Source organism: Lonchura striata, chromosome 1 (genome assembly GCF_046129695.1).
Source record: "Lonchura striata isolate bLonStr1 chromosome 1, bLonStr1.mat, whole genome shotgun sequence".
In the NCBI taxonomy this organism is placed as follows: Eukaryota; Metazoa; Chordata; class Aves; order Passeriformes; family Estrildidae; genus Lonchura; species Lonchura striata.
In genome coordinates, this window is record NC_134603.1 from 34,686,214 (window position 1) to 34,702,707 (window position 16,494).

Sequence of the window (16,494 nt, forward strand, 5' to 3'; positions counted from 1 at the left end):
GGCTGACTGGTACTCACATGACCCTAACTAGTCACCTGGTTTTCTCTGATATTAGATGAGTCAGAGAAGAATCTGGATCATATCACACTTTGAGGCATGTGTGAACATGGTGTGTTTAACATTTAAAACTGCATGCGCTTGTAAAAACCTTTTCATTCAGTCCCGTTGCACTTAAAAGTTTTCAGACAGGCTTGAACTTCACGGTGGAGCTTCCAGGCAGGTGTGCAGTGGCAGACTCTGGCCTCAGCAAAGCCACCAAATGCTATCAGCAGTGAGCTAGGCAGTTCTGATAACACAGTATCCCATCTGCTTTCTTCTTCCTTTCTAGTATAGGACTTTGATGTAAGCTTTATGACTCTCTAGGGACCAAGCAAAGGGCCATATCACTGCTAGGTCTCATGTTGCAGCAACCTGTACTTAAAACAGTGCACACAAATTGCACACAGACCCATGTGAATACTGGCAGCAAGAACTCTGGGTAGAAATGCTGCTTGCAATGCACATAGATGTGCAATAACTAGTACAATGGTTTAATGATAGTGAAATAATAGCTACTTTTAAGCAAATAATCAGGCACTTAGAATTAATTTAAGTCATAGGGCAAATTTAGTTAAAGTGGTTGCATCCAAATCCCCAGGAGAGCAACAGTAGGAGTTAAAATTTCCAGCATATCCCAATTTCCAGTGCACCCCAGTACCCACTGAGGACAGTATCCCATACTGGCAGAAGTAGCTGCAAGGAAGTTTGAAAATCATGCTCCAGCTCATTCATCCTCTCAGTCTTCCTTCTGTACCAGAGCACTGGTTTCATCAGTCTTGGCACATATTTTCTTTGTTCATTGGGTCTCATGATGGATGTTAGAGGATACTTGTCTTCCCCCAGTATGCTATCAGGTACAAAAACAAGGCAGCATGGTAACATTTTACACAATTCCATTTGTTTCTCATGACTTAGAAATGTCACAGGAATTTGTACACACTGCATCAACTCTTTTTTCATTATTGAGTTACTTTAAAAGAACTTCCAGTATAAAAATTGAGCATATCTTACATTATCCAAGGTCACCATGGAAATCCTCTTTTTATCACCAGCCAGTTTCTCTTAAGGTAAAGCATTAACTACATCTGGGATGGCACATGGCTTATCATAATAAGCTGAACAGTTTAGAGAGCTTTTCCCCTTCCCTGGAAGTCTCTAAACTGAGCCATATTTTACCATTGGGTCATTTTACCATTAGCTTGTAGGGATCCGTTGTTTATTAACAGTGTTATCCATTGCCATTATTCAGTGTACAACACTGAAACAGGAGATGAAGTATCCATTAAAAAAAAAAAAAAGGCAAATGCTCTGGAGACTGTTCAATAGCCGTCCTGCAGCTATATTATCTGATAAGAAATCGAGGCAGAGTGCTCTTGGGATTTGGATGACTTGGTGGCCATCTGTTCTGCATGGAGAAGACCATCTGCCCTCTCTATAACCCTTCCATATTCACTGCAATCCAAGCACATTTGAAGTACCTTTAAAATCCCCACCAATGGCTATTGAATTGTTACCTCAATTTTCGTCTTACAGATGAAACTGCAGCATGAAATTCTTCCACTTCTATTTTTTTTTTTTTTTTTTTTGGCATTAAGTTGATTGCATAACCCTGTTTTAGTTGATATCATTATGCCTTCTAATACACAGCTCTTTTCTCATTAATTGAAGGTGGCAGTACTTACTATACAAAGGAAAGCTAATAGAGCACTGTTGCTGTATGTCCCTGATGGCTCCAGGGAAGTTTGCAAACCAACTATTATTATTATGCAGGTCAATGTAAAATGTGTGGTATTTTGAAATTGCAGCAGACACAAGAGCAGAGTAGATTTGCATAAATATTGTTCTTTCAGGCCCAGGCCCTAAGCTGTAAATGAGATGATGGCTTAGATCCAGAATTGCTAAATTATAAAGGAGATACCACCACATCTCCTTTTCTAAGTTTCATCTTTCAGTACCTCATGGCATATTATATGTAGCTTACTCTTGTGCAGCTTGCTGCCACCTGAGCAGGTTGACACAAAGGTATCCTCAAAACTGAACCCCTGCCCCAAATTTCAAGCAAAGTTAGGCCCTGTGCAAATGGAGGTGATTTCTATTTTAGCTGACTAGGCTGTCATCCCATGTGTTTTTTCTTTTTTTTTTTTTTTTTTTTTTTTTCCATGAGATTTGTAGGGGTGAAAATAGGCAGTAGTCAGGAGCTATTATCATATTTTTAAGAGAATCTGTGTTTAGGTTGTCTACCTACCATTGTAACCACCACTGGTTATAGGTAATAGGTAATACATTACCTGGTCATAGGTAATACATTAAAAGCTGTAAAAGGCTAGATTTATCCTGGGAGTGACTAATGAAAGAGGTATAGCTCTCTGATTTCAAATAGACCAACTGAAACCCATCAATAGTTTTAATACTGCACTGCTGATGCTAAAAGCCAGGAAGAAAATACAATGAATTCTGGTGCTCCTTTTTCAGTTGGAAAGAATGTATCCTCTGGGGAGAATCCCAAATAGTTGGCCGACTGGGGGCTTGGTGTGTCTATGAGATGAAAAGCAGATTGCTGCACTGAGGTCCTCCAGGCTCATGCCCATCAGGCACAAGAAAGCAATTGAATTTGTTTATTGCTTCTCACACTTTTGCACATCGGCCAATAGAGGTTGAGCCAGAAGCCGACCCTTGGTATTTCTCTGTGATTGTTCACCACCAACTTTCTCTTTCAACCTCTAGATGAAGGTGCTTCACTACATCCATGTGATGACACTTACTGTGGTCCTTTTCCCGAGTCTGAGCCTGAAGTAAAGGCTGTTGCTCACTTTCTTCGCAAACACAGGAAACAAATAAAAGCCTATTTGTCCTTCCATGCATATGCACAGATGCTGCTGTACCCTTATTCCTACAAATATGCAACCATTCCAAACTTCAACTGTGTGGTAAGTACATTAAAACTTGGAGAATGTGCTCCTCTGTATATTTTTGGTACATTTTGTCTTGAGAGGAGACTTGTTTCTTCAGTACTTTGCACATATATAATGAGCAGTATTTATTCTGGATCCACTTGCAATCACATTTCTGGTTATATAACCTTCACTCACCATGAGACAGTGGTAATTTGATTAAAATGGTAACATGCCTTTCATCCATCAGTCCCTTTAAATTACTTTATATGATAAATTCCTAATTTTAATTACAGTTATTATCATTTTATTTAATTAACTGTAATGGGAATAATGTAGTTAGGTCTGTGGGCATCTAGCTGAAATTCTGTCTCTCCATGCTCAGAACTTAAAAACTAGGAGCATATAGAAGATCACCTTCAATGTTATGAACAAAATAAAATTGAAACTGTTTATCAATTCAAGGAGGAGTCTCTTAGATTTCACCAAAATTAAAGCTTCAATTACACTATCTATCATTCAGGTCAGACATAATGTTTTTTACCCTTTCAGACAAGCGGGTAATTAAAACCAGAAGCTTCTCTATATTAGAAAAATAAATTCAAAATAGTACACTTTTTGATGTAAGCCTATTGATTCACAGAATAGTACATTTCATTTATTCCACGCTCATCCAAATGCAGAGCTATTCCCTCTGTTTGCAGTCTCAGGTCTGTTTTAGCCAGCCTCCTGTTCATAAAATCTCCCTTATGGCTTATTCTCTGAGAGACACATGGCTAAGCTTTGCTCTCTGTTTCCTCCTGCTCACAGACCCACATTTCATCAGCCAGTTGCAAGCCACTTTCTTTCACCCTCAGTCCTGAGTAAAATTACATTTTCCATTTATCTCCCATTTTGACCTTGAAAGTTGCAGTGACTTTTAACTTGCTGGTTTAAGCTAGTTTTCTCCAAAGGAGCTTAACTGCACCTTAGATTTATCCTGTGCAGAATAAATGATGCTGTCAGTCCCTGGGGCTTCACTGAAATTTCACTCAGCTGTTCCCTCAGGAGGCTGAGCAAACTAAACTCTCTTTCTGAGTTTATTTCTGTTCAGACACTTAATTTCAGTAGCTATTAAACATTCTTCTGTCTGATGCCATTCCTGTGAAACAGAGCAAACTAGAAGTTAACTAAGCAGCCAGAGGAGCTAAAAATATGACACTTGTGGGGACTGACCACCAAACCCTGCAATGACTGTGGATATTTTTATTTTTATTCTACCTTCGCATTCTTTTGGGGAATGACAAGGAGAAAGGAGCTCCCCAAGTGAATTGATGATTATTTAGTTAGCAAAAAAACAGACTGGGAATTTAAAATCAGAGGTTCTCATTGCTTTGAAGATCCCTGGGTGCAAGTATATATATTTTTTAAGAACAAACAACAGAGAAGAAGGTAAATACATAGTGTTAAGAAGAATCAGCAACTTCTCTGCAAGTATATGATTATTGGTATGTGTCTATAATGTCCAGAGTAATACAAGGCAATAGCAGATGCTATAGATGGGAAATTCATTGTAAGGAGAAGGAAGATTTATCTGAGAGTTTTCACATACACCAGTATATTTTGTTGTTCTTGTTGCTTAAGGGATAACTCCATTCTGAGATGGAGTGTAACTGCCCCTCAACTCGTACACATTCTGCTTTTCCACCCATTGCTTTTAGACCAAAGGATCCCAATTTTTGATGTTTAGAAGGTGTTCCTCAAATTTGCAAGGTTTCTCATGAGAGGGAGTAGGGCACAGACCTAAAGGAACAAAAAAGGACAGTATTTTAAACAGCTCCCATGGACAAATGAAAGTCAAATACCAATTCTAAATATCTTGTCAGTATTTGAACTTCATTCTTCTTTTCATTATGGTTGGTCAAAAACAAGAGAGATGTTGAAATAGAAAACTGAAGTAATTTCCTGTTATTTATAAAACTAATTATAGAGATCATTGTAAAAATTAAGGGAATACTTGTTGGTTATTTATTTGTGCAATTTAATATTTGCCTACAGCCAAAGGCTCCATCACCTAGTGGCTCATAAATGTATATTTTTTAAAATTTCAAGTCACAAAAATGATGACTTAGGCTGAGGTTTCATATTCTCCAGTTCTCTTGGAAATTGTAGTGAGCTGGAAAGTGATAGATCTCTGTTTCCTGACACTGATGGAACAAGCATTGTTGGTCTGTGTGGGCGGTGTGCAGTGGAAAACAGTAAGACCCCACATGCATAGCAGATAAATAGCTTTTGGTGCTAACAGTGGGCTATGATTAATTTTGAGCAGAAGAAAGGCTGTTTCTGTCTGGGTCAGATCATTCTAGTGAGCTGTCAGTTACCATTTCAATTAAAGTGTTCAATTATTCAGAGCTGCTTTGAAACTGGAGAGCTGTGTACTGATCACAACATGCATATTCTGTTCTAATTTAGGCACAACTCGCTTATTAACACTCTCCTGAAATTCTGTTCTTTTAAGATGCTTAAAATGAAAGTACTCTTTTAGGTTAAAAAAAAAAATCACCAGAAACACACATCCATCTCAAGAGTTTTAAATTTCACCTGATTTTCATATTCTTTCTTCCTGTGCTGTCATTTGCCTTAGTGTTTGCAGTGAAATTATATGGCATGACTGAGTTTGTGTACATCTTTACAAAAACCTGGTAATTTTATGTGGCATTTTCTCCTTGAGGCTGTTCAAAGACTGGTTGCCTGGATTTATTCAGGATCCAGCCTGCACAGTATGATGCAGTTGAGAACTGGCCCTTTTTGGGACACATGGGTCTAACAATGGAAGCCAGCTACATTCCTCAAGGCTAAGAGCTTCAAGTTGACAGTGCCCAGGGATGCATGCCCACATGGTGAACATGGACTTGGGGTGTTCCTGGTATGACCTCCAGATAGTTTCTGCCTCTGCACAGAACTCATTACTGTTGTGCTGATTTTAAGTGGGCATTGCCAAACTATTTCTTTGAAAGATTTCAACAGGATTATCTGTTGTCTCATTGCTGTAGAATGCATAACTCATGCACAGGGAGTCCTCTTGTTTGTGGCTATGTTCCACTTGCCTTGGTGCATTTATCAGGACTTCATTCCCCAGCCTGCTCAGCTCTCCCAGCTGAGCCCTGTCCCCTGTTCCCTTGGCATCAGGACTCATCAGGCCATCCCAGCTCCTCAGCAATACCCTGGGATGGTAAGCACAGCTGCTTGCAAATTTTGGTTGAGCAACAGTCTCTTATTTGGGACAGTGCAGGAAGCCCACAACAGCTCCTGGCTGCAGCTGGAGTTCCCTCTTTCCAGGCCCTGTGCAGCCACAGCCACCACAGTGACCTCACATTGCCACCCTGCCACCCTCACAGGGTCCAGTAACTGCAACCCCATCATGGCCCTTGCATGTCACAACTCAGGAATCAAAGCATCTGGAGCAAGAGTGCCAAGGGACAGCACTTCTCCCTTCAGGACAGGCCCTTCTCATCTTTGGTGTTAGGGTGAATCAGAGGTTACCCCTTACACTGGCTGGCAACCACGTCCCAGCCCTGCAGAAGTTCCAGTAACACTGAATTAAGTGGTCCTTGTCTCTGCACACTCTCCAGTGTAGGTGGCAAGAAGTCAAACTGAAAAAGGCAGAGTCTCCAGCACTATCATCCTTCTTCTAAACAGACAAAAATTCTTATTGTGCCTAACAAGTTTTTGTAATGGAGTAAAAAAATGTGCTCTTTCATTTGCTAAGAGGTGTTACTGTGTAAAATAAACTCTCCAAAGACCTCCTGCACACCAGGAAGTGAAAATAAACTTATTTTTGTTTCTGGAATAACATTTAAAGCAGTTTTCTCTGGCCTGTCTATTTGGACAGACAAAGCCTGCATGGGTCAGACCAAGAATTAAGTCAGAATCCCAACTTCTGAAGAAGGCAAACAAGTGGAAGGTTAGGAAAAACATATAAATAGAAAGGCAAGTAGAGTGCAATCCTTCCCCAGTGTATTCATTTAGTGCCTGATGAGTAACAAGGTAAGGCCTGAGTCCATGAAAACTTGCATAAACCAAACAAACCTTCTGTTCAAGGAAATAAAACAACCATTGCAGCTTCATGCAGTGGTTCAAAGTCCAGAGTTTCTAGCTCCAAAGATAATAATTTCTTGTTCTCTATGGAGAGATGACTGTTTTTTCCCAGCCTTCATTGTATATTTGCCAACATCCTTTTCTTTGGGGTAATATTCCTTTTCCTTTTGACTATGTGCATCCTTTCTGTGTGTTTTGATGCACTATCCATATACATAATTCTCAGAATTTTCCATGGGCCAGGCCTTTTGCACAGTTTCATAGGATGAACTGTGAGCTCCTTAAACAGACTTTCAGCCCCAAGCTGCTGCAATGTAGGCACTGATTTTCCCTCTACAGGACTGAAATTCCATTTCTGAAATAGTGGAAAGAGCTCTCCAAGACTACATCATCAGGCCCCAGAGAAAGTTAGACCAGCAGTGAACATTTTCCTGCTGATCATATATTCAGGATTGGAACTTGTCTCCTTCCTTCTTCCCACTCTGATCACTAAACAACTGTGAGTGTCAACAAGACATCATTTCTCCTTCACAAGCCCAGCAGAGACAGGGTTTAGTGAACTGGGAAATTCAGGTTCAGAAAATGCATGCATGTCTTTTAAACTGCATAAAAAAGAGATTATTTAATCTCATGGTCTTTAGGTGTCATCTAAATTTGTCATGTTGCTAAATTGACACAAATACACCTATAATTACAAATACTTAATGTCTGATCATTCATGGTGCAGTGAGCTCTTCTATGCCATGAAAATACCAAACCAAGTTTTTCATGGAATTGCTGTCATTAAAAATAAATAATGCATTTATCCTTTACAATCATTTTAACTTAGCTGTCATGGACTCGTGGAACACAGCATTGTGCGAGAGGTCAGTGATCCATTGACTCAGGTTCCAATCACAATACAGTATTTATTTCAAAGTCTAATTTATGTATTTGATTTTTTTTCCTCCTCCCCAGGAATCAGCAGCCTATAATGCTGTTAATGCTCTTCAGTCAGCCTATGGTGTAAGATACAGATATGGCCCTGCATCCAGCACTTTGTGTAAGTTTACCTCTGCAGGTTTGTGAATTTGACCTTCCTACAGTAAGGAGAAAACCCTTATTATAACAAAGAATGCAAACACTATTTAAAATTAACTTTGTTCCAGTTTTGGATTGTGAGGAAGGTAGAAGAAAGTTTTGCAACTGATTCAGTCAGTTGATTGCAGTAAGATTAACTCAATTGATGCAATAAAAGAGATTAAAATGCAAACCAACAAATAAAATATTCATACCATATAAAACTGTGGGGTTTTTTTTAAAGGAAAAACTAAGGTATTATAAATCATATCTTTATCAGATACTGCAAATGCACTACTAAGTTGTAACCGCACTTGTCAGGCAAGCTCTCTGTAGAGAGGTAAAAGAAAGAAGTTCAACAGGTTTTAACAAGACACTTTTTTTCTTTACTGAAACCTTGAGGTCTAAATGCTGTGGTTAATGATAACAGACATTGAAAAAAGTGAAAAGCTAAAGACTTTCCACAAGTAACCTGCATCTCCTCTGCCATTGCTGTGTTTCAGCTACAGTTACACTTATCATGGGCCAACATCTCACAGCATAGTCATCATCTTGTGCTCATTACACTGCAGTCAGTCCTGTGCCAAAGGAAAAACAGTGTGAATTGATGCTAGAATTTCACAGATTATAGCAGGCCACATGAGAGATTTATCTGTATAAAAAAGTGTATCTTAGATAATCAACATATGGAGATAATGAAAGCACAAGCAGCACACTTCCTCAGGAAGGTTTGTTAGTGTTAGACATCACCTATGCAAATGCTCTCACGCTGGGGGAAATGGTGAGAAAGACAAATGAAAATAATTTTTAAAGCATTTTAAAAAGAAGATGGCAGATTACTTAATCAACTTTCCCCCTCCTCACTGCAAATGAATTGCCTAAAAAACCCAATTTAAAGCTAGAAGCATGCAGAGCTCTCCAGTCCAGCTGGGAGATTTTTGAGGAAAGAAAGCTTCAGGCTGTGTTCACATGGAGACAGGAGCATTTTGAGGCTTTATTCTAGGTATTCACTTTCATTAAAGTTTTGCTTTACACAAAACAGTTATAATATTTTTTCCTATGAAAATGAAGGGACTAATCCATGTTGTGCTGAGCACATTTCACCAGGTGCTGAGTGTTCATGCTATTCTCTGAAGGGTGTTCAGAAATGAGGGCAAGCAACAGTTGGAGCTGCAAGAACACTCAATGAGTCCCAGAGACAAAAAGCCACAAGAACCCTCTGGTGATTTCAGCACACCCTGCATTTAACATTTTTTTAATGCTTTCTCTGAATTTCCTCTTTCAGATGTGAGTTCTGGCAGCTCTATGGACTGGGCCTACAAAAATGGCATCCCATATGCATTTGCATTTGAGCTGCGTGACACTGGCCATTTTGGATTTTTGCTTCCTGAAATGCTGATCAAACCAACCTGCACAGAGACCATGCTTGCAGTTAAAAATATAACTCTTCACTTGCTGAAGAAATGCCATTGAGATGGATTTCTAGGAGCTGGAAGTAAACATTTTACTCCTAGTGCTGATGCCTTTCAGTGTGTTCAGTTGCCATTCTAAGTTTGGCCACTTCAGAATTCTAGAAGCTAATGGGAAATGTGATATTGTTTCTGCTCAATTAACTTAGTGGAAAATGAAAAAAAAAAAAATCATTCAATATCTGCTCTTCTAAAGTCCATAAGGTTGATGTACTTAGTCACCAGTTTAGTGCAGAATAGTTTCTTCCTTTTGCAGTAAAACTTTAATTCAGTGATTTCCATGAGGCTGGTCCTAAAATAAAGTGCCACTTCCAGGCAGCTCTGGACCTTATGCCTTTCCCTAATATGAAGACCTCCCAGGGGTCTCTCGAACCAAGGGATAAAGTTTACATTCATGTAAATGTACCCTGTGACCCATCACAGGACTGTATCTACAGCAAGAAATGCCTTATAGTGGTAGCTGGCTGCACTGCAAGTGGCAGTGTGGCTTCCTTCTGCATGTATTCATGCATACATACATACATATATGCACTTTTGTGATTTTTTTAAAATTCATATTATGCAATAATTTGAACCAAGCTTTCTTTTAACTATTCAGAGAAATCTACTTTCAAATGTATATAATTGGAGTGGACTCAAAGTCAACATATTGTCTTTGAAAATGCAACTTTCTTAGTGATGTGTAAGAATTATAATGAAATACTATTGAGATAGACAATGTTCTGCTTTATGGAGAGACAAAGCAACTTGCCATTATTTGGAACTTGAAGCTGGCAGTGCATCTGGGCTCTTCTGTAGACAGTGACTGCCCGTTTCCACCAGCCAAGGATTTAGCCTTAAACTGTAATTAACTGATGTTTTATTTATCGATATTCTTGCAGTGAGTTCTGTGGCTCTTTGGCTATGTGGCTCTTCTTCCTGGAAGCTGTATTGCTTTGCATGTTTTAAAGGAATTAATAAATTTTTAATGGATTCTTAAGTGAGACAGAGGTGAAGGTAGAAGCCTTACAGCTGAAATAAAGTGAATAAGCACCATGTTTGAAAGAATAATGAAAGCACAAAGAAGATAACATATTGAGGGATTTTAAAATAATAATTTTTTTATCTTATTATATCTGCATTAGCATATAATTTACTTAATGATTTATGAATTTAATCTTATGCCACTACATATTAACTAAAACATATTATTTAATAAAATGGTCAAAGACTTTTGAAGTATTCTTCATATTTTACTTAAGTGTTAAAACTTTAGTTCAAGTACATAACAATTTTACCTATCTTTATAACATTTGTGACACTAAGGATGGGGAATTTTGAAAAAAAACCTAAGTCCTCTTTAAATAAGCATTTGAACTTAGCAAATGGGCAATCTTTATAAGCCTTATAAGGGAAGTACTGTATTTAATTAAGAATATCATTGTTTTCAGGACTGCAAAAGGCAATCAGTGAACAAAGATGACAGAATTGCATTCTATTTGTCTAACGTTTTGTTAATAAATGTGTTTATTTTACACAAGTTTCTGAAGGCTTATTCAGATTTGTTTGTCTTGTTTGAGTAACGTAAGTTTCTGTTCTGATTTATTAAATGTCTAAGGGACAGAAGCCCTCAAAACAGTAATTTCCGATTGCTTATAACCATAACCATTAAATATTTTGAAGACAGCAATAACTGTCTTTTGCTATGCACAGATTCCTGGACAATGGCCTTGATAGCAGTATAAATGTTACTCTGAATTTAGGTAACAAGATTGAACTTAATACAAAGACATAAGAGACTGAAGAAGAGAATGAATGAGGGATGTCTAACTAGCATGAGGCAAATTTACCTCTGAATTGCTACACTACAAGCATGGACCAGGAGCAGCCAGATTCTTACGTGATGGTTTGAAGTTCACCATGTGAAATATTTCAGCTTTATCTTCATACCATTAGAACTCCACTGGTAATGAAAAGTAATTGAACTCTTGGAACAAGAAAAGGAAACAAACAAATATCTTCCTTTAGGTACCAAAAGGACCTAACATTTTAGACCTAGCTGACCTTCTTGGACAGGAATAACTGCAAGTATTCTTAGATTTATTAATTCTTATTCTTAAGGAGCTTTGACATTTAGAAGTACTTGACAGCAAACCCCTTCCATAAATAAAGCTACACACTAGTATATGGATGGACTCTGCTTGAATACTATGTATAACATGCAACTGAGAACTCTGAGCTGAGTTTTTAAGACCTGTGCAGGGTAATTTAATGCCCCATAGCTGTAAATAAATGTGAACAGTCTCTGAGCCCTTTAATTTCAGGGTCATTAAAGCTGGTGGAAAGACAGTCACTAGGAAAAAACAAACTCTGTTTCCTGAATTAAATTTTTGTAAGATAATTTTTCAGCAAAAGTGATTCTAAACGGAGTTGTTTACCCTAAGGAAAAAAATAATGACAACCAGCTATTTGGATATGAAATCATGTAGCTTTTGTGACTTATAAATGTCACTTCTCAAGAATAGCTCTTCTTTATTTCTATAATTGCTTGCTTCTCTTCTCTTTGTACTTTTCAGCAAATTTTATTCAGTACAGGAAGGACAACAGAATTGAAAGCTGCTTCTGAGAAAAGTGGATTTATTGTATGATCATAGGTACAGTTTATCATACAACACAATAAAAACTACATGAACAGCAAAACACTGTTTAGTAATCCAGTAAAAATCACATATAGAGTGCTTACGTGAAATCCAGATGTTACACTTCCATTGATTATTGATAGAATAATTACAACCATTCTGTAACTTGGAAAACAACATTCTTCGTTTTTTAAAATAACTTTTAATTCTAATAAACAAACCTCTGAGATTAATTAATAGGAAGGAAACAAGTCCATGCCTCTTCAAGTCACCCTTCCCAAATTGAAGTGTCACAAATTACATTAAATTATCATTCATAAGTTGATAAAAAAATGCCTTTAGAGGTCAAAAGAGTATTGAGTTTTGCTGCAAACCTTGAATAAAGACCACTGCTGATGGGTGAAGCTCCTAGTGTATTTTCCAGAAGTTGCTTCAGAAAGGTCAGTGTATCCTGTCACTTATAACACATAAAGCCTATGGAAAACTGCAATTCTTTTCTGAGAACAGCAATACACTTTCTGAAATATGAATTGGAAGAGTCCAAATGACCTTGAATGCCAACATGCATTTATATGCAGAGCCAGTCTGCTTGTCTATAGGAAACAGCATTGCACAGATTGAGCCACCTACTCAAGGAGTGCAAAAAATATCCATTGATGGACAAGACTGTGTCTAATTCTTAAGGTTGGGAAGAAAGCTTTGTATTTCCTATGAAAAATAAGTTAATATTCAACTGCTCCAGTTTCTTTCTGTTGAACAATTCCTTCACTTTTTATATTTATACATTCATTTTAATGGCGATTAAAGAATAAGATACTTGGTAGCATGGGTAGGGTAATAAGTACTTTTGTAAGCACTTTGACTTTTCCTTTTGTTGTGCAAAACTACTACATCATTTCCATAGTTCACTGTTTTGTTACAGTCACATTCAGTCTCACACATGTGTTTGTGGTTTTGAATTCTATGCCTAAAAGGCACATACGACCATCTTCAAGCAGTTCTTCAGTGATAGTAAAACACCAGAACAGTATCTCAGATGAACAGAGATACAACTATTGCTCTGCTGTAGAAAACACAATGAGAACATAAATTTAAATAAATTACAGGAAAAAAAATTAAATATAAACCCTGTGGCATTAGAATTACTTCCTAAAAATATTTTCAAATACTCACAACACAAAATAATTTTTAAATTTGTTGGAAATATAAAAGTCTTCTGTCCACAGAAGAATGTAGATTATTTGCATGTGCTTAATGGATGCCTGACTCTCATAATTATTCAGGATACAAGAGAGCTGCCTTCTGAATGACTGCATGGATAGATTTTCCAGCCCTGTCAGCACCACCAAGTACTGACACTGTTGGTGGGTCTATCTTGGAGGAACTCCAGAGTAGTTTTCACTTTTCTTGGCTGAACGTGCCAGTCACCCCAAGCATGTTGTGCTGGTTGAGCAGCTTGTCAGAAATTCACAGCCTTAGGCTGCTCCTGGTGTCAAAGGGTCCTGCCTTAACAACAAGGTCTTCTGTTAACATCTGCAAGTTTGGGAACTAGCAGTGAGCTAACATGATTCTCCTTAGAAAACGGTGTTTGGGGCAAAGACATTGAGAACTGGGAAATCTTTAGTCCCTGAATGCTTGTCCTTGCCTGACAGGCAGGAGCAGTCAGTCATACAGAGTCTCAGGTCTCTCCACTTGCAAGGTGGAGGTCCTTTCAAGCCCTCTTGTGAGAGACCACGTCAAGCACAGCAGGGCTTGCCTTCAGATTCAGACAACAGGTAATGCACTCATAAATAACAGATTCAAATGTTAATTTAAAAAATCTGCCACTTTGCCATGCATACTTTGCCTGTGACAAGGAAAATCCATCCATTGCCATAAAAATGTGGGGTAATATATTCCATCAGTCCTGTCTGCTCTGAAAATCCAGCCACTTTAACACTGCTTAGCCTTTTTGAAAAAGACATGTGGCAGAATATACATAACAATGAAATATTTCAAACTACCCCCAGGCTTGTAGGAGCATATACTTTATATAAAATAATAGGTAACAGCTTCTGAAATAAATATTGTGGTATGACTGGGAGCAGGTGTTTTAGTCTTTTTTGCTGACTAAGATGTGCTAGGCTATTCCTATGCACACCAGGACAGATCAATACTGGGAGGAGTGTCTATTTTTTAACCACTTAATGACTTTTTTTCCAATTCTGAGCAGAATATCAAGTTAGGACTGAAAATACACATACACACAAAAGAGTTTGATAAAGTTGTATATTAAAAACAGGATTTTCAATTTTCTTGAAAGTAATGCAGCTGTTAAAAGCACAGCCATAGTTTTCAGGTGGCTTATTGTTTTCAGCATGTCATAACTGAAAAAAAACCATTTATAGTAGCCTTGAAAGCTGAGCAGAGATGACTGATCTACTTACTGTTTAATTTCCCTTGTTTCATTTTGCTTTGTTCTAGATTGAGAAAATCTGTTGATTGGGCTGAATTGATGGAGTGCAGTCAAAAAGCTGAGTGTAAAGGATTTTTCTGTGCCTAATGAGCTAGAAATAGCTACTTAAGAAAAAGTAGCTTTGTCTATTTTAAGTTCCTTACACAGACTAATTGCTTTATGCTGCTTGAATTAAATTATCACATTCACTGAGATGGTTTGGGAAGATCTATTGTTATTTTGTTGTGAGCCAGCCAGTTTTCTAAGGGTTAAAATAGTGACATGCCTAATGTTGTAGGAGAACCAGAGCTGCTCTTTGCTTTTGATGGCACAGAATCTGTACTTGAGCCTTCTCTAACAGAACAAATTTGCTCTATCATGCTACATGCACTTCCATTTTTCTCTCTCCATTTCAAAAAAGAAATCTTTAATGTGGGTAAGATAAGGGGTTTTTTTGGTCTTAAGCTACTATTTTGAATGCTGTCTGCTGGTGATGACTTCAGGCTATAAAAGACCCTGACTTTTGGTACTAAATTTAAAACATGAACCTGTTAATATGTGTGAACTTCCCCACACACCTACACAGAGCCATTCACACACAAACACTTTGTCTGCACAATGTGTACTGTGTGATGGTTTATGCAATGGGGTAGCTGCAATTCTTGGCAAGCACAGGGCTGCTGATGGCAGGTATCATGTGTTCAGCATGTCTCCTCTGCCTGCTGGAAGCACACACAAGTTCAGCTCGTCTGGCCAGTTCCCTAAAAGCCGTTTGACACCATCTCACTGCTGCAACACAGGAAGTTCTCACTTCTGCTACAGTGTGTCTCTGTGGGTTACCTGCCACTACTGCCACACTGCTGACATCTACAAGCTCCCCTGATGGCACACTTTGTGTGCTGCACCCTACAGAGCTCAGAGGTCAGGTTTTGCTTAGGAACATTAGGGCAGAGACTGTAAGACTGTGGCCCCCTACTCCAAATGTAGATTGCATCCCAGAAAGCTCTTGTTACCTTGTGTGCAATGAAGGAAGTCCTATAGCACTGCCCAAAGTGAACAAAGGGTTGTTGAGATTGTGCCTGCAAAGTCTGGAAGTGTTAAGGAAAACACTGAAGAGCCTACAGGCTTGTACTAACTGCCACCAGGATTTTTAAAACTGATTCAACCCATGAACGATTCTTCTGTACATTAACCATTTGCAGGAATACATTTTAAAAATAGTAACTTAAGACCAAAAAAACCCTTATCTTACCCACATTAAAGATATTCTTTTGAAGGTTTTGTATTTCTTTTAAGAAGGTTTCTTTTTTGAGAAATTAAGTCTCTTGAGAGAAGCTGAGGTAGAAATAATATGAAGCTGCTGTCATGCTGAAGGCTGTTTAGAGAGCCAATGGATGCAGCCCACTACCTGTCAAATATACACTTCTCAGCACTGCAGATAATAAGTGCAACCTTCAGCAGAGGCCTCAGCAGAGACCTCGCTGCAAACATATCTGAAGACCAGGATATTCCTCAGACAGCAGTTTTGATGCAGACTGGCTAATGAATGTTGGGAAGCTCTTCTACAACACTCTCCTCCAGAGCTGAGAGTAGAACATCACAGCTGTCAGGACTGCACTTTTCAAAAAAACATTAGTCAGTGTCAGAGTTTTAACGGAGAAAGGAAGGTCCCCATTCATTTCACGCTCCTCTGCACAGCACCAGGGAAAGGCTCCTTTGCTGCGGTGCCTGGCTGCAGATCCACTGGCACCCAGCCCATCAGAAACAGGGTTATTTGAAACCCAGATGGAATCACTGTCTTGTTTTTCTTTAGCCTTTATAAAAAACATAAACAACCCTGTGGTGCTACCTGAATATGCACAAGAAAAACTCTCTCCCGTTTAGGTGTCTGTTGAAGGTCATACAAA

The 16,494-nt window shown here is 38.4% G+C and overlaps 1 protein-coding gene across 1 annotated transcript in view; it reads left to right on the plus strand.

Annotated features, from left to right (window-relative positions):
• Positions 1 to 9,681, plus strand: part of CPA6 (carboxypeptidase A6) — a 79,305-nt gene extending 69,624 nt beyond the window's left edge. The window contains exons 9-11 of the mRNA XM_031503736.2: positions 2,764 to 2,966; positions 7,965 to 8,049; positions 9,352 to 9,681. Coding sequence (XP_031359596.2) covers positions 2,764 to 2,966; positions 7,965 to 8,049; positions 9,352 to 9,539 — 476 coding nt within the window. The 3' untranslated portion in view covers positions 9,540 to 9,681. The remainder of the gene's footprint in view (positions 1 to 2,763; positions 2,967 to 7,964; positions 8,050 to 9,351) is intronic.
• The last annotated feature ends 6,813 nt before the right edge of the window (positions 9,682 to 16,494 follow it).